This window comes from Arvicanthis niloticus, chromosome 23, assembly GCF_011762505.2.
Source record: "Arvicanthis niloticus isolate mArvNil1 chromosome 23, mArvNil1.pat.X, whole genome shotgun sequence".
Lineage (NCBI taxonomy): Eukaryota > Metazoa > Chordata > Mammalia > Rodentia > Muridae > Arvicanthis > Arvicanthis niloticus.
Genome location: NC_133430.1, coordinates 4,465,135 through 4,488,723, shown reverse-complemented (window position 1 = coordinate 4,488,723; position 23,589 = coordinate 4,465,135). Strand labels below are relative to the sequence as shown.

Sequence of the window (23,589 nt, the reverse complement as noted above, 5' to 3'; positions counted from 1 at the left end):
GGCTTGAGTCTCTTGGATAATTTGGACAAGAGCTTCATTACATGGCACACGTTAGGTATGCTACTCTCTAATATTCAACAATCCTTATAACACAGACAAATACACCATACATACTCACACACACACACATACACAAACACACACTCATACACACAACATATGCATACAGTTGAAGCTAATGAATAACTGGTACGTATCTACACTGTACTTTGTTTATAAAGTACTTGGGACTGTCCCAAATAGTCTCAAATTATTATTGCAATTTGACTTTTATAAGAATAGTAGGAAAGCCATAGAAACATGAAGTTTGGAAGTGGTTTAACGTGGTCTCACCATTGTTCCAGCACCTGAAATCCCTGTAATTGCTTGGAATAGAACCCTTGTGATCTTACAGTAGAACCCACCATTCTGAGTTGTGTTGTATATCTGCAGCCAACATGGTGTCCCAGTGGGCACGAAGAGTGAGAAGAGCTCCATATATCTGCCTGCCAACATTTTCAGATTTAACATCTCAGTTGATAACCTATTTCAACAGACTTTTCAGTAAAAGAAGCAGACACATATTTAGTGTTTTATACAAGGCTGTCAGCACTAACAAGGTAACTGTTGGTAACAGATGCCAGGCCAGGCCATTTTTTAAATTTTATGCCTATCTCTAGATCATTATGTGCCTTGCCTCTGAAATGTTCTTTAATATGGCACAGCTTTTTTTGTTCATTCTTAAGAGTCTGCAATATTAAAATATCCAGGAAAGAGTCAAATCAAGACTTGTATCAACTTCCCACTAGGTCAGCTCACTGACCATTTTGTGCAGTGTAAGAAATGCACATGATATACAGCACCAGCTTCATGTGGCCTTAGGAGGACTTACACAACTGCAGCAAGGCTAAGATATTCTCATCAGACACTGGCCCTTACATCAGGCTTCCCTAATATTTCCTCCAATGGCTGTCATCTGTCTGACATGCATATCTATGCTAGGAAATGGACCTGTTAATAGAGGAGACCTAAGATGAAGATTCCAGGCTTCTGATAGCAAAATGGGACTTTAGTGTGTATTTAAGGCTAAGAACAGACATGTCAAATCTTTTCATACCTGGTTTGTCGTACCATAGAGACCACTTTTGCATAAAGGAGAAGAGCACATACTCAGCGGATATAGATGTTGCTGTCCATAGGCTCATCTGGTGACAGGGTATCAATGCCTAAGTAAGGAACTTGATCTCTATGGGTACACCAAGCTTCTTTAGAGAATCTTGTAGTTTGAAAAATAAATTATGCCTCCCTGATGGCTCCAGCAAGCTGGTTGTCTTTCTCGTCTCACTGTGTGTAAGACAGAACTTAGACTCTTGGCAGAATCAGAAATACTTGCAAGTTTCTCAATCTTAAGTGAACATATCAATTCCCCTACAGGAAACATCTATGTTCTCATGGTTCTGTAACCCTTCCCATGCCACATGGTCTACTTGGATACAGCCTAAAGCTGTTTCAGAAGATATTCCTTGATTACAAAAGGCAGTAGAGAAACAAAACCAAGACTAGGGCTTGTGAGAGTGAAATGAAATGGGTGTCCACTGCAAGAACTTAGAAATTTGTAAAGGCTCTACTTTCCCAGACTTTTTTTCCTGTTGTATGTTGATGCCCTGTGAATTTGTCCATATGTAATAAGGTGATTTTATGCATTTTAAGATTCAATTCACTCTGTCACACCAGTAATAAATTTTAATAAAATTTTTTATGAAGAAAAAAATATCACATATCTCTCTAGGGTAAGGCTGATGTCTGTTGTTCTGGGGTCACACTTGACACCACAGATCATTAAACAGGATGTGGCTTTACTTCCTGTGTTATGGTTGCAAAAAAATGTCTGCAGAATACATCAAGTAGAACAGAGAATCACTCATATCTTTTCTTACATTTTTTACTAATGTAAAAGAACAATTTTTTTCATACTGAGCAAGTAATTACTGAATAACAGATGTGTACATTTAACAAATAGGTTTCCCTATTGTCCACAATTATCGTGCATGAAGAAATGTAGCTATTCAACATTTTGTAAAAAGGAGGAGAGTTATGGCGCTTTTGTGGCTGCTTGTCAGGAATCTGATATTGGCCAAGGAAAATGAAGTGGGCTTTAGGCAGGAATCTGACATTAGGCTAGAACAAACAAGCAAGGTAAGGCAAGAATCTAAATCTTAGGGTAGAACAAAGAAATGGGATTCAGACATGAAAATAACTTTGAGGTAGGACAGGGAAGGAGGCTCAGATATTTTGGTCATCCTGAGAAGCCCTTAGAAACAGTGATCTCAGGACATTGTTTATTGACTTGCTTGTTCTCTGACTATTTGTGTTTATTGTATTTCTTGTTCCTTGACTATTTTCATCTACTGAATAGGTAGGTCTTTAACCTAGGACTGACCTTAATCCTTGTGTGTAATTAAAATGGTATAAATGCAGATTGTGGAAAAATAATAAATCAATAAAAAAGAAAAAAGAAAAAAAGAAAAAGACTCATTTTATAAGATAATCCTGTCCTCACATGAATCATTGTTCAATGAAAACATTTGTTTTCTATTGCTAATCAGGTTATGAAGAGAAAATAAGAAATTATTTTCTCCTTTGTTATGAGGTTAAGGTTAATGTGGGGAGCGCTTCAGTAGAGGGCCATCTAGAGCAAAACTTTCCTGAAGCAGGATTCTGCTGCAGGCAGATAATTATCAATAAGTGGGACAGCTTGTCTCAGATACCTGGACTCTGAGCCATAGAGCTCACTGCTCAATAGGAGCCCAATCGGTTTACTCTCCCCAGAGTAGCACATGACAGTGGAACAGAACATAGTCTTTCATCTACAGAATACATTTATTTAGAAGACAGATACTCACATTAACAAGTCTTGTTACAGTAGGAAAAAAAAGAGTCTATAAAAGAGACAGAGGAGTTGAGGGAATCAGGACAGATCATTTCATAACAAATTTCCCTAAGTCTCCATAGAACCTACAATCTTGGATTCAGCTGAGTCTAAGGTAACTGTCTTCTGTCTATGTTTAGGAAACAACTCAGAAGATTTTTCATGATGAACCAAAGGCAGTGTAAGAAATATATGATGATGAAAGCAATAAATTAAGAAACCGAATCAGGTATAAATAAAATTTGTCAGATCTGTGCCTGGTGTACACAGTTCTAAGGGAATTCATAAAGGTTGGAGACCTGTTAGAGTGTGTGGGCTGCTGAGTGTGGCCTGACCTCTCTAGTTCCCGTCATCACACAGTGTCTTAGTGAGAACAACACTGAGGATTTTCTATGAATCACATGATGAAAATGCCTCAACAACAGCATGAACACTCCTAACCATTGGATCCTGGTCCCACAGCAGAGTCATTTCTGCAGTTCTAGGTGATTTTCTGCACTTAGTTCCTGTTGGACTGTGTGCCATACAGTTTCTAAATTGGAGAAAAATAACTCTGTTTTCAAGATGCCATACACATGTACAGACTTTAAGTTTTGAGGGCATTCTGGGAAATCATTACATGGAGCTAAAACTCTAGAAATATGCTTTGAATTATCTCTGCATCTGTTCCCACAAAGTACCAGCTCTACATGTGTACTCTGTGCCCCCTGCTGGTCATTACTGAAACCTGCAGGGAGGTTTGTGTATGGGTTCACACTGATGGCCCCTCACTGTGTTCTGTACAGTAATAAGTGGCAGTGTCTCCTCTCTTAAGCTTTTCATTTGCAGGTAGACAGTGCTTTTGGAATCGTCTCTTGAGATGGTGAATCTGCCTTTCACAGACTCTGCATAGTCTGCTGCATAGCTTTCAGATTTGCGTTTAATTCGAGCAACCCACTCCAGCCCCTTCCCTGGAGCCTGGCGAACCCAGTACATCCAGTAGTTGCTGAAAGTGAATCCCGAGGCAACACAGGAGAGTTTTAGAGAATTCCCAGGCTGCACCAAACCTCCTCCTGTCTCCATGAGCTGTATCTCACACTGGACACCTGCAAACACAGAAAATCCTGTCAGTCAACTGTCACAATTTGTTCAATGTTCCTGTCATCCACACCCACTCATACACTCAGTATAACTTCTTAAGTATTAATTACCTTCAAAAGAGCCACAAGGAAAACCCAGCTCAGTCCCAACACCATGCTGGATATTCTGAGTTCAGACTTGATCACTGAGTGAGAAGACCTGTAAACCCAGATTTGGGTGTCTCTGTTAAAGCTGTAGAGTTTGGGTTGGTTTTCATGAACAGAGGGGAACATAATTTGCATGTCTTCCTGCTATATTATAACCTGAGATCTGGGAGCCTTACAGGAAACAATGATTATTATCAATGACTAAGAAGAAAATTGGACTGAAGTAGCATTTGTAGCATCAAAGTATGGCTAAATGTCCCAGGACACAGCTAGGTTGTAGAGAACTGTTTTATTTTTTTTTTTTTTTTTTTTTTTTTTTTTTTTTTTTTTTTTTTTTTTTTTTTTTTTTGGTTTTGGGGTTTTTGGTTTTTTCTTTGTTTGCATGCCTAAAGCATTTTGGCCATTTCCAGTAAAGCAATATGTTAGGAAAATGTTACACTTCAGTAATTCTTGGGGTATAGAAATCATATGTCTAAAAAGAAAAGAGAAAAGTAAAAAAACATTGTTTTTCTGTGAATTTATATGTATTGATGAAATATGATTTGCAACTTTACTGTATTATGATTTCTACATGTGAAACTCTTCTACTATGTCCACAGAAATTACAAAATTAATTCGTAGAAAATCATTACAAGAAAAATCTCAAATATGATAATTCTTGGGGGCATTGTGTAAGGATCAGTAAATCACGAATGCATACATTAAATTGAAGTGACCAAGGATGGCTGAGCCCACAGCTCAATAGTGCAGTAAATTAAGTATAAAACTCAAAGTTAGGTCTTCAAAAAGAAAATAATTTTATTACATAAATATTATCTGAGATTATTCATTGATCAATAATAAAACACATTGAAATCCTGTGTTTACCACTTAGCACTTCATATAATGACCTACTTCCCCTTCCCATCATGATGTCTTTGATTCTTCCCACATCTGATATGATCTTCCCTGTGATCTTGTTTCTCTGAACTGCTAAGTAGACACTTCTTTCATTCACCCAACACATGTCTGACTTCTCTACATTCTCATCTCTAGGTGACACTAACTGCTTAGCTTCTCTAGCATCGTTCATCCATCTGCCTTTAACTGTGATAGAACTTCTTATTCTGTAAGATGTCTTACAACAAGTTAACATCACACAGGTCCTGTGCCTATTGAATCTATAAGCCCTATTACAAATACACACCCGGGAGACCTTGTTTAAAGAAGGACAATCAGACATAGAAGGACATGTAAAAATTTAAGGCAGAACAACACAAAATGGTTTGTTCTGGTCCTTCGATAGTGTCTGCTTATGTAAACAGTAGTGCTGGATGCAAGTTCCTTAAAAGAAAATAATACGCCAACCCTCTCATGACTTCATCCCCTCCCAAGCAATACACATACAGACTCTAAAAGAGGAAAACTTATTTGAACAAAAAGATAACTCAGCAATGTCAAATGGATGAGTCGCAGAACAAAAGATATAATTAGAACTGAGTCTGAAATTTAAAAAAAAAATTACAAGTTACTATGAAATTTGTACTCTGAAGTACTGTATAATCTGGTAAAAAACAGATAGACTTCTAAGCTTTTATTATCTACTAAAATTAAGCCCTGATGTGGTTATTAGTGTAAACAGTGCCATTGTCAAAGAGGTGGTTTTTAAAAGTATCACTTTAAAGAAAAGCAAGGAACATGGAAAATCACTGTTAAATCTGTCAAAATTTCAAGAAAGACTTCAAATGATATCTTCTTTCTTGTTCCATAAGAGAAAAAGTGACCAAATATTCAAATTCATTCCAAGAAAAAAATGTCCTGATACCCAAGTAAGGTAAAGATGCTACCAATAAATAAATATGAAGAACTGGTAAAGATTTTAAGAATTACCTAGTATTCATTACATATTTATGATACACAACATATGATTACTTCTCTTGTTTTGACCACAGAAATCCCTCTGCCCTATCTACTCACAGAGAATAATACAATCCAATGTTGAAAGTTATAAAAGGAGCAACAAAGTCTATGAATGTTGACTCCAGATAGTAAAGAAATTGTTTTTAAGGATGCAGTTTACTTCCAATTTATACAAAAGAGGTGGTATATAATACCCAATTTTAAAAATTAAGGTATTTAAGCATCAGATTATATTTTTTGTTAATGATTTTCTAAAATACTAAAATTTTGTGTCTTCTTTTATTTATTTTTATGTGGGCCACATTTTATATTACACTCCAATAAAAGAAAGCAAGTGTTTTGTAAGAATTTCAAAGAATTGAAGGGCCATGTCTGTGACAACATGGGGAACTTAGAACCTCCATTCTAAATACCTACTCTAATTTTCCCATCTTTCTACTTTTGTCCCTTCCCCAGAATCATACTCCATACTGATTATGTGTGAGCCTCAGCATGAAGAGCCTGGAAACTGCCTCTCCATGAAAAAATATTGTCAACTTTTGATCAAAATAAATTCCTTGTTTTCCAGTATAGGAATGCAGTCTTGTTCTACTGTAAATTAACAGGACACTGCTGTCTTTTCAAGATGAACCAGGTGTTACTCAATAATGGATGTTTATGGTTAATTAATGGTTTTCCAAGCTGTCTACAAGAATCATAAGCGAAGAGATATAAAAGTTAAACAGGTCTTTTGTGAGATAAATTTCTTCTCATACAAATCATAATTCCATAAATATGACTGATTTATATAAATAATGACACAATGAAGTAAAAAAAGAAACAATTTTATCCTTTATTGTGAGGATAGAATTAATGTAAGACAAGGGTTTTAGATAGAGGGTCACCTAGGGATTGGGTTTCAAGAAAACAAAGATTCAGTGGTGGCTGGTAATGATCAGGGCAAGGGTCCATAGTAAGGACAGACAGACTTGGACACTAATCTGTCCAGCTCATGCCTCATCAGGAGACTTATCTGTCACTCTTCCCAAAGTGGCTCAAAATGATGGAACAAAACATGGTAAGACTTTTATCTATAGAATTTTAATATTTAGATTTACCATACAGATTCCTAGATTAACTGTGTATTTTCACATATTGTAATAGTCTCTATATAAGGAGACATAAGAAGGAGTCAGGAAACATGGATTGAACATTTCTGAACAAAGTTCCCCAAGTCTCCACAGGAGATACATCCTGGTTGTCAGCTGAATTTAAAGTAGGTGGGTCTTGTCAATGTTGAGAACACAGATCCCATGTCTTTTTAGAACAACAACAATGAAAAATGTTCTATATATGATGAAGTAGATATGAAGTAATTGATTATGCTAAAAACACAAATGAGTCAGATTTGCTACAGATGTGCAGAATTCTTAGAGAAAGCAGAGGAATTTTGAGAGCTCCTGAGGTGTGCAAGTAACAGAGTGTATCCCCAGTTACTTTCCCTAATCTGATTGCTACTGAGACTTTGCCCTGAATCTACTGATGGTGTAGCCTCAGCATGCAGATGTCTCTAAGTATTTGATCCTGGAGACTTCAGCATATTCATATTTAAAATTAGAGATCTTCAGTATTTATTTTATTTAAAGTGTATGTGTGTGTGTGAGAGAGAGAGAGAGTTGTGTGGTTAAGTTGAAGAAAAATGAATTATTTTCACAGAAGTTACAGAATGTGTCAACCACAAGTACAAAAAAAAACATTCTGGAGTCACTAAATGGAATGACAACAGAAACCCCACAAATAGCACTCAATATTTTCTGCACCTGACTCTATGCCTACACTAATATTCATGTGAGTTCTGTGCCATCTGCAGGTGCTGAGTGTTCCTGCAGGAAGTTTTGTGTCTAGATTTACACTGATGGCCCCTCACTGTGTGTTCTACAGTAATAAATGGCAGTGTCTTCCTCTCTTAAGCTGTTCATCTGCAGGTAAACACTGCTTTTTGAATCATCTCTTGAGTTAGTGAATCTATCTTTCATAGACTCTGCATAGTTAGTTCCATAATTACTAGGTTTGTTTTTAATTTGAGCAACCCACTCCAGCTAACACTTTATCCTGGCTGGCACTCGTTACTCAGGAATAACCAGAATGTGACACTTGTCCTTTTCTCAGATCAACAGTTTGTGAAGTAGTCTAAGAATATTGTTTCTGCCCAGTTTCCCCTATTGTTAGGAGCTGCGGTGAGTGTGACAACATTCGCCATTACAAGATGGCGCGGGCATCCGGTACTCCCACAAGTAAACAACTAAACTGCGCAGGTGCAAGAGGCAAAAGCGAGCCAAGCCACTGCCCATCTCGGGGCTTAATATGGGGTGATGAGTGAACAGCCAATCAGAAGTGAACATGCCACTCTAGGGTGCATATAAGCAGTGCCTTTTCCTGGCTTGGTGTCTTCCGCTTCTGCTGATACAAGAATAAAGCCTCCTTGTAGTAACTACCCGAACACTGCCTAACGTGTCTCTTTCTGGGCAAAGGGGACTTGGAAGGGGCGCGGAATATCTGGTGCTGAAACCCGGGAATTTCAAGGTGCCGCGGAGACCCCCCTGAGATTCGTGGCGGGTTAAAAGACTACAGGATCGAGGTACGTCTCTGAGAGGTATGTTTGGGGTGGAAGCCTTGGTTGCTAGTGGATTTTCACTCATTGCCGCCAGTGCAGTAGTTGGCCTCTTGCTTGTGTTGCTCTCACTTTTAGCTTATTTGTGTTGTGGGGATCCAGCTCGCAGCACAGCTAGTAGTGCAAGTCAAGAGGTTTCAAGAGAGGTCCACTCCAGGGTATCAGAAACAGAGCGTGTTAGCCAGCATCAGGCCAAGGAGCCTGGGGAAAAAGATAAGGCCAAGGATCCTGGAAAGGAGAAGCAGGCAAAAAAGCCTGGGCAACAGGGACAGGCCAAGGAGCCTGGTCAAAGAAAAGAGTACTCAAAAGGAACAGGGGCCACTGCAGGGCCTGTTAAGGTTAAGGACCCTTCACCGGCTGGTGAAGAGAGAGTGGAGGTCATAAGGACCCCCCCTATACCCTATTAAGGAGCTTGCCACCATAGACCTTAGCAGCTCCGAAGAAGAAAGCCTACAGGAGGAAGCAGCCGCCTATGCAAAAAAATAACCATTCTGAGATAAGACTAAGAAAGACCTTGAGTCCCTTGGCCCCATTTTGCCTCTGGCCTATGCCCTAGGCAGCGTCTCTAATTCATTTCTCAGCCCAGGAGATTGGAGACAGCTACAGCTGGCATTTCCGGTCTTTGAAGGGGCAGAAGGCACCCTTGTTCATGCCCCAGTAGAGTATAGGCAGGTCAAAGAATTAGCTGAGGCAGTACACACATATGGAATTGGGGCTAATTTTACTGTATCCCAAGTGGAGAGGTTAAGTGCAGCTGCTATGATGCCAGGAGACTGGCAGGACACAGTGAAGGCGGTACTTAACAATATGAGCCAATACCTAGAGTGGAAGGCCTTGTGGCACGAGGCACTGCAAGCATAAGCCAGGATTAACGCAAACACTGAGGGACAACAATTATGGACTTTTGACATGCTGGCTGGAGTTGGTGTACACGCGAATGACCAGACCACTCATCCTTGGCAGGTCTACGCACAAATAGCGACAGCTGCTGTTAAGGCCTGGAAGTCTCTCCCCAGGCAAGAAGGGAGTAATCTTTATTTGTCCAAAATAACTCAGGGGACCAGTGAGTCCTTCTCTGACTTTGTGGCCCACATGACTGAGGCTGCTGGCAGAATCTTTGGGGAACCAAAGCAGGCAATGCCATTGATAGAACAAATGGTCTTTGAAAATGCTACAGCGGAATGCCGCACAGTCTTTGCCCCTCGTAGGAACAGAGGGGTTGCAAGACTGGTTGAGAGCCTGTCGTGGCTTGGGAGGTCCCCTCACTAATGCAGGACTTGCGGGAGCAAATTTAGAGATGGCTGCTGTCCTTCTCCAAGGTCAGGGATGCGATAGACCCCTGTCATGGCCGGGGAGGGGAGTTGTCTGTGTTTTTCCACAGGGTGAATACAATCCAATTTGGGTCCCCACACGGCTGGTGTAGATCGTGAAGAATGAAGCTAGATTGCAGGATGACGGCTCTGATTCTCCTGATGCTGATGTTCGATTTGGGGATAAGTATACCACTATGGGCTATAGTTAGATCTTGGCCTGTTCCCATGCCAGTACATTCAAATTCTGCAGTGCTGTCGTTGTTTACAGCTACTGAGTGTTACATGGATGCCCCGTGCTCTCGGCGCACCTACCAGCAGCCTGAGTTATATAATGCTACAAGTTTTCCATTAAACTTTACACTTTGTTTTGTGGCAGCAAGTAAGGGTAAGTAAGGGTAAGTAAGTAAGGTGTATGTAGACAAGTAAACTACATACACCTTGTGTGATTCTTAAGACAGCTACTCTTGCTAATTGGGTGGATCCTGTGACTTACAGTAAGGTAGAGATAAGAGTGCTAGGGGCTGTCTTGAATCAGATTAGTTCAGGACAGATGGAAGGATCGGGAAATGTCGGTCTGAATTCATCAGCACCTATAAACATTACCACCACCATGATTAGAAGTAATGTTACTATAATTAAGAGGTCCAATTGGCATACCAAGAATGCCACTTCGCAACAGATTATACCGTGGTGCTATCCAGATTTGTCCTTTCCAGTGGTGTTTTCACCTTGCCAGTCTAAGATTAAACCCCAAAAAAATAAATTGCCAGAGGATTTAATTTATCCCCTCCTCTCGATTTGGCTATAATGAATAATACAGGTAAGAGCACTGGCATAGAAAATATTTGGCCCTTTTATCATTGGGTGTTGAGTAATGAGGCTGGAGCTAGTGCCAGTGTATCTGCCTTTGCCTTGTTGAATGGTATATTTCATGAAGTACAAAATGTTTCAGCTACGCGATCTAATATCTCTAGCCATTTGAATAACATTAAAATTAATAAGGTGTTTAGGAATGCATCTGCACAACCGGTGTCAGTGTGTGTGGACCCCCATTTTTCTTTATGTTATCCAACTTTCAAAATAATTCTGATATCTTGGATTGTAAGAATGTTACATGCTTTTTAGCACAATGCTGGAATGGATCACTAGACCTAGCCTTGGTTGTGCACGTGCCTACCTTTGTGCCCATTCCAGTAGAAGCCGATCCTGAAACTTTCCCTATTACATCATTAATAAGACATAAAAGAGACTTTGGCATTACTGCAGCCATTATCACTGCTATTACCATCTCTGCAGCTGTAGCTGTGACAACTGGCATAGCCTTGGCTAATCAAGTTACAGCAGCTACTGTTGTTAATCAAATTTCAGAAAAGACTTCCGAGGCTTTGACCACTCTACAGAAAGTGGATGCACACTTGGCATCAGACATTCTATTGGTCAATCAGAGAGTTGATTTGCTCCAAGCCCATGTGAAACAACTCACAGATGTGGTTCAGATGAGCTGCGTGTCAGCAACCCCACATCTATGTATTACACCTCTGAGATTTATGAATGATACATTTATTCAAAGCCATAATCTTTCTGCTTATTTACAAGGGAATTGGACTACGGAGCTGGACCAGATGCAGCAGCAATTGCAGATCCAGATCTTGAGCCTTGATGGAACACAAGTGGACCCTGTTGCCCTTGGCGATTTTACTTCTTGAATTTCTTCTGCCTTTTCTTTCTTTCTTAAAGGGTGGGGATAGGCCTGTTTAAAGGCCCTTTTCTTTCTTAAAGGTTGTGGATTAGTCCTCATGTTATGATTGGTCTGCAAGCTCAGAGCCCAACAAAAACGTGACAAGGTCGCTATCGCCCAAGCACTCGTAGCCTTGAGCAAAGATCTTCCCCTGAAATTTGGCTATCTAGGCTAAGAAAGTATCTGATGACTGAGACCCTCAGTCGATGTACCCCAAGGGTTCAGCCCATTGCACTGGGTCGATGAGAGGTCTAAGTCTAGCCAGCCCTTGCCTGAATAACTGTGGTACCTGAATATTTAGAGGTGTTTGCGAGTGGGTACTCGACAGGGAATGTTCCACGATTGTGGATAGATTTCCCAAAAGTATGCCTGATTGCACAAAGGTTTGATGCCAAAACCTCCTCTCAGTGCACGGACGGCCGCCTGGCACTCCAGAGTGAAGGCTCCCTTTCCCCGACAAAAAGGCATCGAGATGGGTATGGGAAGTATTACTCATTGCATGATGACAAGAGAAGAAACCCATTACAATATCTCATTTTGCACAGGGGATCAGGCCTCTGCTTTCCCTCACTGAGTTGGTGCCACGCTTGATAGGCAAAAGGCTGTTCCATCTTAATAAAATTGAAAGGGGGAGATGTTAGGAGCCGTAGTGAGCGTGACAACATTCGCCATTACAAGATGGCGCGGGCATCCAGTGCTCCCACAAGTAAACAACTAAACTGCGCAGGTGCAAGAGGCAAAACCGCGCCAAGCCACTGCCCATCTCGGGGCGTAATATGGGGTGATGAGTGAACAGCCAATCAGAAGTGAACACGCCACTCTAGGGTGTATATAAGCAGTGCCTTTTCCGGGCTTGGTGTCTTCCACTTCTGCTGATACAAGAATAAAGCCTCGTTGTAGTAACTATCCGAACACTGCCTCATGTGTCTCTTTCTGGGCAAAGGGGACTCGGTAGGGGTGTGGAATACCCTATGACTATGGTCTTTTTGTAATTTTCTCAATGATTGTTTTCAGAACTGAATATTCTGTTTCAGTATCCACCAGAAAGTCGATAGGGGTCCCCTCCACTCTCAGGATTCCCTCTAATCATCTTCTTCGAGAGCCAAGACCTTAGGGGTCCTTCCTTTCTTCTTTGTGCAGTCTGAGTCCAGTGTCTTTTGTTGCCCATGTTTCTCTCTTTGTCTAGGCCCTGCCCTTTGTCTCTCTCTCTCTCTCTCTCTCTCTCTCTCTCTCTCTCTCTCTCTCTTATAACTGTGGCCAATATTCTAGTCTTCAGTCTATCTTTTGTGATATATTTTTCTGTCTTTTTAACTAAATCATGCAGGGTATAATCTTGTAATCCCTCTCTCTATATACGCTGTAATATACCTGTCACCAGAGCCCAGCGGGGTAAACTGTCAGCTGCTCCCTACCTGTATCTGTGTTGAAGTCTTAGTCTGGTCGGTTAAGGGGGCGGGGGGCTTCTAACAGGATCCTTTCTCGTTCTTCTGTGGTAAGGAGAACCTGTAAAGTTTGCTGGCAATCATCCCTGGTAGCTGTTGGAAAAACATTAAAGACTCTTCCAGTCTGGTCAGACTGGCAGGGTTATCTGAAAAGAAAGTGTGATTAATCTTCCAGTTTAGTCTGTGCCTCGTCCCGCAGAGGGCCAGGGCTCGGGAGCCTGGCTTCTTCCTCACCCATGGTGGTGAATCTTAGACCAGGTCCTGCCACAGAGTAATGTATGGCTATTGGTCGAGATATGACCCTGGACCATCCTGATAAATAGTCAAATCAAAAGTCTCTTCTGGCGGCTGGTCAACATCAAAAGTCAGTCACTCTGAGGCACAAAAAATCTGTCACAGTCTTTTCCTGATCTCAACTGATAAGTTATGTGTTCTGGTTCTAACTTTAGTCTAATGGTCTAGGGTTAAATTTTAGTCACAGTATGTCTCATCGTCACAAATAACACAAAACCCAGACAAAACATATACACAGTAAGACTAACAAAAACCTGTCTCAATCACGAGTGCCAGCCAGGATAAATTCCGTGTCCTCCCTGGCACTCAGATGGGAACCTCTCAGATGTCTCTGGGGGTCCCTGTCTTCCTGAGACGTCTCTCAGGGCGAAGCAGCTGGTGACTCTCACAGCACATCTGTCAGTCACTCATTTGTCACCTCCCAAGACAAAAAACAAAACAAAACAAAACAAAACAAAAAAAACAGTTTCCTGTCTCTTCAAACAGAAATAACTGCAGACCAAAACCAAAGTGCACTTTTCAGAAACCAAACAATTTACACAAATGGCCACATGAGAAACCAAACAATTTAGACAGATGGCCACACAGCAATCAGACAAACAACCGAGGGTGAAATCTTACCTCAAAGTGGGTTCTTGGAGATTAGTGTGGTAGTAGTTTCCCCGTCAGGGAACCAAAATGTAAGGCCCTCAAGAAGGGAAGACCTCACCCAAGCCTCAGGAATTCACTAAATGTGAAGACCTGTTAATCCAGAGTATGGTGTCTCTTTTAAAGCTGTAGGTTCAGGGTTTCATGAACAGAGGGGAACATTATTGGCATGTCTTCCTGTTGTAGTGTAACCTCAGATATGGAAGCTTTAGACTAAATAATCTTGTCAATTTCTAAGACAAATAAAGGCTGAAGAAGCATTTGTAGCATCAAATTATGACTAAGTATCTTAGGACATAGCTAGATTGAAGATAACTTTTTACTGTATGCCTAAAGCATTTTGGTCATTTCTAGTAAATCAATATGTCAGGAGAATGTTATATTTAACTAACATATGGACTTTAACAAATCATGTATCCAAAACCAGAAAAGTAGTAAACAATGAAACATTATTTAGTATGAGTACATAGTTAAGAAAATGTGCTTTACAGCCTTACTCTATTTTGAATTGTACATCTGAAACTTTTCCTTAGTTTCACAAATATCATTAAATAAATTCATAGAAAATTATGATAGAAAACATCTCAAATATGATTATTTTAGGGTCATTGTGTATGGTTCAGGAAATCATATATTTATACATTAAATTGAAGTAACCAAGAGTGGTTAATCCCACAACTCAGGAGTACATTATTCCATATATAAAGTTAGGTCCTCAAATAGAAAACAACTTTATTACATAAATATAAATACTATCTGAGGTTATTCATTGATAAATAATAAATCATAGTGAAATTCTATGCTTAACACCTCGATCCTGTAAAAAATACCTTCTTCTCCTTCCCATCAGGATGTCTTTGATGGTTCTCACACCTTAGATGCTCTGGTCCATGATCACCTTTCTCTTCACTGCTATATAGACACTCCTTTTCTTACTCAATACATTTCTGACTGCTCCAATTCTTTTCTCTAAGAGACACTAGAGACAAGTATGCTATTCTAGTCTCTTGGAATGCTTGGCTATTCTAGCATCTTCATCACCCTGACTCTAGTTGTGCTGGAATCTTCTTATTCCTAAAGATGTTTTACACCAGGTTACCACCACACAGGTACTGTGTAGATTATATCTATAAGCCTTATTGTGATTATATACCCAGGAGAGTTTGTTCAAAGAAGGGCAATCAGGCATGGAAATACATGTAAGATTGTAAAGCAGAAGAAGTCAAACATGGCTTGATCTGGTCCTTGAAGAGTGTCTGCTTGTGTAAAGAGTAGACCTGGATACCAGTTCATCAAAAGAAAATAATGTATAAATGCTCTCATGAATTACTGCTCTCCCAAACAATTAATACACACATAATAAATGAGGAAAAATATATGAACAAAAAGAATAACTCAACAATTTAAAAGATAGGAATCTTAGAACAAAAGCTGTAATTACTTTTGATTCTCTGAAAAAAACTGGAGGAGGATGTGGGCAAAACCAGCTTCAAGTATACCCCCAGCTGGAGGCCCACAAAGACCCACTCCTTGGAACTGAAGGACAGTAAGTCCTGGCCTAGATCAAAAGACTTCTCTCTCTCCCTCTCCCTCTCCCTCTCCCTCTCCCTCTCCCTCTCCCTCTCCCTCTCCCTCTCCCTCTCCCTCTCCCTCTCCCTCTCCCTCTCCCTCTCCCTCTCCCTCTCCCTCTCCCTCTCCCTCTCCCTCTCCCTCTCCCTCTCCCTCTCCCTCTCCCTCTCCCTCTCCCTCTCCCTCTCCCTCTCCCTCCCCCTCCCCCTCCCCCTCCCCCTCCCCCCTCCCCTCCCCCTCCCCCTCCCCCTCCCTCTCCCTCTCCCTCTCTCTCACACACACACTCTCTTTCTCTCTCTTTCCACATGTTCCTGTCAGCTTCTTCCCTTTGACTCTTACCTAGAGGCTCCAAATTCTCATTTTGGTCTTAACTTGCTCTACCTCAGTGGCAACCAGCCTCCACTCTTTGCCCCTCCCCCAGCCTGTCCTACCAAGCTGCTATGCTTCTTCCTTTGAGCTTTTCTTCAAGATTAGCCTTTCTTCACCTTTTCTACATTTAGGATCTACTTGCTAAAAAAAAAAAAAAAAAAAAGACAAACAGGGAATACAGGAGACCTCTCTTATAGAGCCCACGGCCACCATTTGGCAGAGCAGGCCTCTGTTCCACTGCATCTAAATCTACCAAAGAAAATAGAGAAGCACACCTGTGACCCTTAACCCAAGTTTTTAAATGTTTGTTCTCCCTTATAGAAATATCTGAAACAATGTTTGTGCTTTTCAACCCCAAATTTTCTTGCTTCTTTATTTGAATGTTTTTTTTTCTCCCTAACATTTGTGTTATGTGTCCAACATATTTTTCAAATTGTGTGAGATTTCTTTAAGTCTCAAACATCATCTAAACTACTTTCACAGGTCAACTCATCTGTACTGATCACCACTCAATTCTTAATTAACAACCAGTTTTGTTTTACAGACAAACTATTGCTGCCTATTACAGATATATAATTAACTGAGTCAGCTGAGTCTAAGGTGAGTAGCTCCTGTCTAGGTTTAGAAAAAAAAGTAAAAAATTTTTATAGCTGAACAAACTGAAGTATGAGAATATATGATGATGATAAAAGCAATAAATTAAGAAACTCAATCAGGCATAAATAAAATTGGTCAGATCTGTGCCTGGTGTGCACAAGTTCTAAGGGAATTCATAAAGGTTGGAGACCTGTTAGAGTGTGTGGGCTGCTGAGTGTGGCCTGACTCTCTAGTTCCCCTCATCCCAAGAGAGTCTTAATGAGAACAACACTGAGGCTTTTCTATGAATCACATGATGAAAATGCCTCAACAACAACATGATTATTCCTAACCATTTGATCCTGGTGCCTACAGCAGAGTCATTTCTGCAGTCGCAGGTGATTTTCTGCACTTAGTTCCTGTTGGACTGTGTGCCATACAGTTTCTAAATTAGAGAAAAACCAACTATGTTCTCAAGATGCCATACACATGTACAAACTTTAAATTTTGAGAGCATTCTGGGAAATCATTTCATGGAGCTAAAACCCTAGAAATATGCTTTGAATTATCTCTGCACCTGTTCCCACAAAGTACCAGTTCTACATGAGTACTCTGTGCCCCCTGCTGGTCATTAATGCACCTGCAGGGAGGTTTGTGTATGGTGTTCACACTGATGGCCACTCACTGTGTGTTGTACAGTAATAAGTGGCAGTGTCTTCCTCTCTTAAGCTGTTCATTTGCAGGTAGACAGTGCTTTTGGAATCGTCTCTTGAGATGGTGAATCTGCCTTTCACAGAGTCTGCATAGGTTGTTGCATAATTTTGAGATTTGCGTTTAATTCGAGCAACCCACTCCAGACCCTTTCCTGGAGCCTGGCGAAACCACTGCATCCAGTAGTTACTGAAGTGAATCCTGAGGCAACACAGGAGAGTTTTAGAGAATTCTCAGGCTGTACCAAACCTCCTCCTGTCTCCATGAGCTGCATCTCACACTGGAAACCTGCAAACATGAAGAATCCAGTCAGTCAACTGTCACAATTTGTTCAATGTTCCTGTCATCCACACCCACTCATACACTCAGTATAACTTTCAAAGTATTAATTACCTTTCAAAAGAGCCACAAGGAAAACCCAGCTCAGTCCCAACACCATGCTGGATATTCTGCGTTTAGACTTGAACACTGAGTGGGAAGACCTGCAAACCCAGATTTGGGTGTCTCTGTTTAAATTCAGGGTTGGTTTTCATGAAGAGAGGGGAACATAATTTGCATGTCTTCCTGCTACATTATAACCTTGAGATCTGGGAGCCTTACAGGAAACAATGATTATTATCAATATATAAGAAGAGATGAGGACTGAAATAGCATTTGTAGCATCGAAGTATGGCTAAATGTCCCAGGAGACAGCTCGGTTGTAGAGATTTTTTTTTTAATTTTGTTTTTCTTTATTTTGTTGTTTGGGTTTTTGGTTTGTTTGTTTGTTTGTTGTTTGCATGCCTAAAGCATTTTGGTCATTTTCAGTAAAGGAATATGTTAGGAGAATGTTACCTTTTAGTAATTCTTGAGCTGTAGAAATCATGTCTCCAAAGAGAAAAGAGAAAAAGAAAAAAACATTATTTAGTATGAGTTTATAGTTATTAACAAAATATTCTTTGCAGCCTTACTCTATTGTGACTTATACATCTGAAACTCTTCTGCTCTCTTGATAGAAATAATATACTGAATTCATAGAAAACCAGGACAAGAAAAATCTCAAGTATGATAATTCTGAAGGGCATTATGTAAAGTTCAGTAAATGATAATGTATACATTAATTTGAAGTAACCAAGGATGAATTTGCCCACAACTCAGCAGTACCCTATACTATATATAAAGCTCAAAGTTAGGTCTTCAAAAAGAAAATATTTTCATTGCATAAATACAAATGCTGTATGAAATTATTCATTGATCAAAAATAAAATACATTGCAATTTTGTGTTTGCCACTTAGCTGTTCAAATGATGACCTTTTTCTTCTTAGTATCATAATGTCTTTGATTGTTTTCACATCTTAGATGTGTTTCTCCATGGTCTTATTCTCTGAACTGCTAACTGGACACTTCTTTTACTTATCCAAGACATTTCTGACTTCTCCTGATTCTTGTCTCTAAGTGACACAAACTGCTCAGTTTTTCTAACACCTTCCATCCCCCTGCCTCTAACTGTGCTAGAAATTTCTCATTCCATATGATGCCTTACCACAAGTTAACATCACACATGTCCTTTGTCTATTAAATCTATAAGCCTTATTACAAAAATGCATCTAAGAGAGTTTATTTAAAAGGGACAATCAGACATGGAAAGGCATGTAAAAATGCAAGGCAGAAATAGACAAAGTGGTTTTTTTCTGGTGCTTGGAGATTGTCTGCTTATGTAAAGAGGAGCCCTGTATACCAGCTCCTCAAAACAAAATAATTTGTCAACAGTCTCATGACCCTCTTAAACAATACATATACAGACTCTAAAAGAGAAAAAAAATATTTGAACAAAAAGATAATTCAACAATGTATGAGTCTCAGAACAAAAGCTGTAATTACAATTGAGTATCTGAAATTTATAAAAAATTTAGAAGTTGCTATAAAATTTGTACTCTGAAAAACCGAATAATCTGATAAAAACAGATGGACTTCTAAGCTTTTATTGTCTACTAAAATTAAGTCCTGATGATGTTATTAATATAAATATCAACATTGTCAAAGACATGGATTTTGGTTTTTAAAAGTTTTAAATTAAAGAAAAACAAGGAACACAGAAAGTTATGTTGGATCTGTGAGAATTTCAAGGAAGACTTTATATGATATCTTCTTTATTATTCCATGAGACAAAAAGTGACTAAAATGCCAAATTCATTCCATGAAGCCAGTCCTATCTTAGTACCCAAACAAGGTAAAGATGCTACAAAACAAAAACAAAAACCAAAAAAATAGAAACAAAAACATAATGAAAAAACAAAACATATGGACAAATTCTCTGATAAATATACGGGCAAATGTCCTTAACAAAATTCTTGCATGCACATTGTAGACATCTTTTTGTGTCCCTTTCCCATAGGTAATCAAGTGGAAACCTTGAGGAGAGTGATAGCCAAGACTGGAGGTTAATTTTCATTCATGAACGATAGTTCTATTTTAGAAAATAAATAAATCATTTCAGCCAGGATGTAGGAAAATGCCTACATAATCTACTTAATAAAAAGGGAGTCAATAGTCTGAAATCAACTTTATTATATGAAAGCAGCAATGATAATTCTCAAAAATCTGAAAATTGTTTATTATATGACCAATCTATACCACTCCCTGGCATATAAACAAAAGACTTAATAGTGCACTAGACATACAGTTACATGCATATCATCTGCTATCAACAATATCTATCAATTGAAAGAAACTACAAGTACTTTGATGAATCTGTCACAAAGACATGTTACATATACAGAATATAATTCTATGTTCATTTGTTAAGAAAAATAATGTTATAATATTTGTAAGTAAATGGATGGCATTTGTAAATATTATATTGAATATGGTAACTCAGATGCCAAAAGAATACACCATGTATATATTATTTGTTGGTTTCATCTCCAGATCTGTGGATTTCAGCAAATAACCTGTAGTAATCAGGAGGGGTAAGAGAGCAGAAGGGAGCTGTATCCTCCATTGCATTCCAGAAGTTGAAAATAAATTCTTATATTTGCAATACCACAAGATGTGGCCAAACATTAGAGGAATCTAGTAGCAACTGACCAGGAAGCATTTTGATTCTAGCACTAGAAACTGATGTGTAAAATGGTATAGAAAAAAGAGATGAATTGACTCACCAAGCCATGAAGCATTTTAAATACAACAAGACTTGTTCCTGCAAAGTGTTCTCAAAGTGTAGTACTTTTGGGCATTTTACTTTTGGAAGATCACCTACTCTAATTGAACTTTAACCATGTTAAATAGAATGGAAATAATGCCTGTATTAGTAAGCCTAACAGACTATTTGTGAATGGAGAGTTATAGAATGTACTATCATAATTACGCTAAATGAATACAACATATTTTTCTATTCTAATTGAAAATAGGATTTTATAATGAATACATTTTGACTTTAGTTTCACAAACTCTTCCAAGTTCTTCTCTATATCATCCCCAATCGAAATCTAGATCCCTTTTTGCATTCTTTCTGTAGGAAAACAAGCAGGCTTTTATAAATAATAAATAACTCAATATACAATAAAATCTGACATCCTTACTAATACAAAAGAAACAAATAGAAAGATAAGAGCCAAGGAAATAGCAAAACAAACACACATAGACACAGAAACATACACATTTTCACACAAACAAATCTCATATGTACATACAACTTGAAACCATAATATGTAAGAAAAAGACCTATAATGAAGAAATCTATTAAGACAAAGTATTAACAAAAAAATTTCCAAAATAATTCTTGTTATTTTGTTTTGTGTTGTCATTGCCTGCTGAGCATGTCACCTTCCCCTAAGAATGTCTTTTATACCCAGTGAGAGTTTGTTGGAAACAAAATTTTTCTTTCCTTTGCTTATCAATAGGAAATAGCTTCTTGGTGAGTCACAGTGGCCTGTGTTCAATTCCACTCACAGCACTAGGTTCATAGCACTGCCCTTGTGCATGTTGTCACAGTTTCCTGGGTTCATATATGCCTCAGTGCTTATTTTGTGTAGAACTGTTTTCCTTGATGTCCTTGAATCCTCCTTACACTTACATTTTTTTGCCTCAGCTTCAGCTTGATTCTCTGAGGACTGACTGGAGGGAATTGTTGGAGATAATATATTTAGGAAGGAGTCTTCCAAGGTCATTCACTTTCTGCATATTTTGAGATTGTGACTTGGGTCCAGTTCCCACCTGCTGCAGAAAGGATTTTCTCTGGCTAAGAAATATACTCACATTAATACATGAATATAGCAGAAATTCATTAAGAGTTATTTGATTGTTATGTTCATTTAGCAGAAGAGTTGTAAGAGTGTTTTTCCTAGGTCACTGAGCTATCTAGAATCAGGTTCTTAAGTACCTGGAAACTTTGAGAGATGTGTTCAATCCTTTAATCAGCCTGAAATGCAATCATACATTGGTTGGTTTACTTAAATAAAAGCTATCTTGTATACTATTAAAACAAAAAAGTAAATAGCAGCAGAGAAAAGAAAATCATTGTGACTTACTATGTTTTCATGCCTGCAAGACACAAATATAATTACTAAATTTGTTCTAAATCATTCTTATCACCTTAGATAAAATCTGCTATGCCTTCACCAATGAAGCTTTTGTTTTTTCAAATGCAAAGACTATTTTTTAAAACTTTTTATTGGATATTTTATTTAGTTACATTTCAGATGCCACTCCCTTTCCTCATTTCTCCTCCCTAGATAATCCCTATCCCTTTCTCCCTCTGCCTTTTAGCTTTTATACCATTTTAATTATATGCAAGTGTTAAGGTCAGTTCTAGGTTGAAGAACTAGCAATACAATAGATGCAAACTAGTCAAGGAACAAGCAAGACAATAAGCATAAATAGTCAAAGAATAAGCAAGGCATTAAACAAAGTTCCATGAACACTCCTGTGATCACTGTTTCTAAGGGCTTACAGAATGACCAAAATATCTGAGCCTAATTCCCTGTACTAGGCCAAAGTCATTTTCATGTCTGCAGTCTACTTCTTTGTTATAGCCTAAAATTTAGATTCCTGCCTGAAATTACCTCTGTCCCTAGCCTAAGATTTGGATTCCTGCCTGATATTACTTCTTTGTTCTAGCCTAATATCAGATTCGTGCCTGAAGCCTACTTCTTATTCTTGACCAATGTCATATTCCTGCCAAACAGTCAATTTCCTTGTTCTTTCCCCAAGACAGATTCTTGCCAAGTTGCCCCTAAAGCTCTCCCCCCTCTTCCCCTTTTTGAAATTTTAGTGGATATTTTATTTATTTACATTTCAGATGTCATCCCCTTTCCCCATTTCCCTTCCCTAGATGTAAGTTCTCTATGATGTTATGTTAGGAAGAGATAAAGTTGGAATGGGATATGGATTTCAACAAGTGTCAGTACATATGTTAAGTCTCTTATAATTGTCAAGTTAAAATTACTTTTGTTCCTTTTGTAGTATTTAATATATGTTACATTGATTGTATACCTTCTAATTGTGTTAGTATGTTTAAGTCTGGCATGTCAGTTATGGAGATCTATCAGCCAGCCCTTTGTTTTATAGCTCTGAGTATCACAGAATCTTGATCTGAAAAAAGCTTACAAGTACTGAAAGAAGTGAGTTAGGCTTTAAGCAGAAGCAAGAGGGTATTGGGCTTGAAAATTGCTGGCATAACAGCTTTAAATACATTAATTAGTAGCACCACTGCTTCTGCATTTGCTTTGACACAAGAAGTTAAGACAGCTACATTTGTTAATCATTTAGCAAAAAATTATACAAATGTGTTGAATATACAAGAGTATTTCGATAGACATTTGGAAGAATGGATTGATGTTCTTTATCGTATTCAAAATATTAGAAGGATAGTCACAGTTTAAAGAGTAAAGGAGCCATTTCAAGTGTCATACCAAATACCATAGGATTCATGTTAGTTCTAAAATTTACAGTGGTAGTCATTATAATTATTAAAAAGTTTAAAGACACTTGAAGTGTATTTGGCATAATTCTAACACATCTCTTGATGTTTTAACTTTGCATAGAGAACTTATAAATTTAAAGACTACTCCTCTGCTGAGTGTTGATGTGGCAGATACTGCTGATAAAATTACCCATGGCCTGAGACCAGTATTTCTATTTTGGTCAAGCTTGATCATGCTAGCCCTTTTTGTCCTGACAATATTTTTAATCCTACTATCGTGTTAAAACTTCTCTTTAACTATATCAACATGTTGGCAGCCAAAGTACATGGTTTGAAATTGAAA

General features: G+C 38.7%; 1 gene segment (V, D, J or C); it reads right to left on the bottom strand.

Annotated features, from left to right (window-relative positions):
* Positions 1-3,612: 3,612 nt before the first annotated feature.
* Positions 3,613-17,838, bottom strand: LOC143436603 (immunoglobulin heavy variable 3-73-like). The segment is given in 2 exon segments: positions 3,613-3,993; positions 17,737-17,838. Coding segments are annotated over 2 exon segments (414 nt in total).
* Between the last annotated feature and the right edge of the window lie 5,751 nt (positions 17,839-23,589).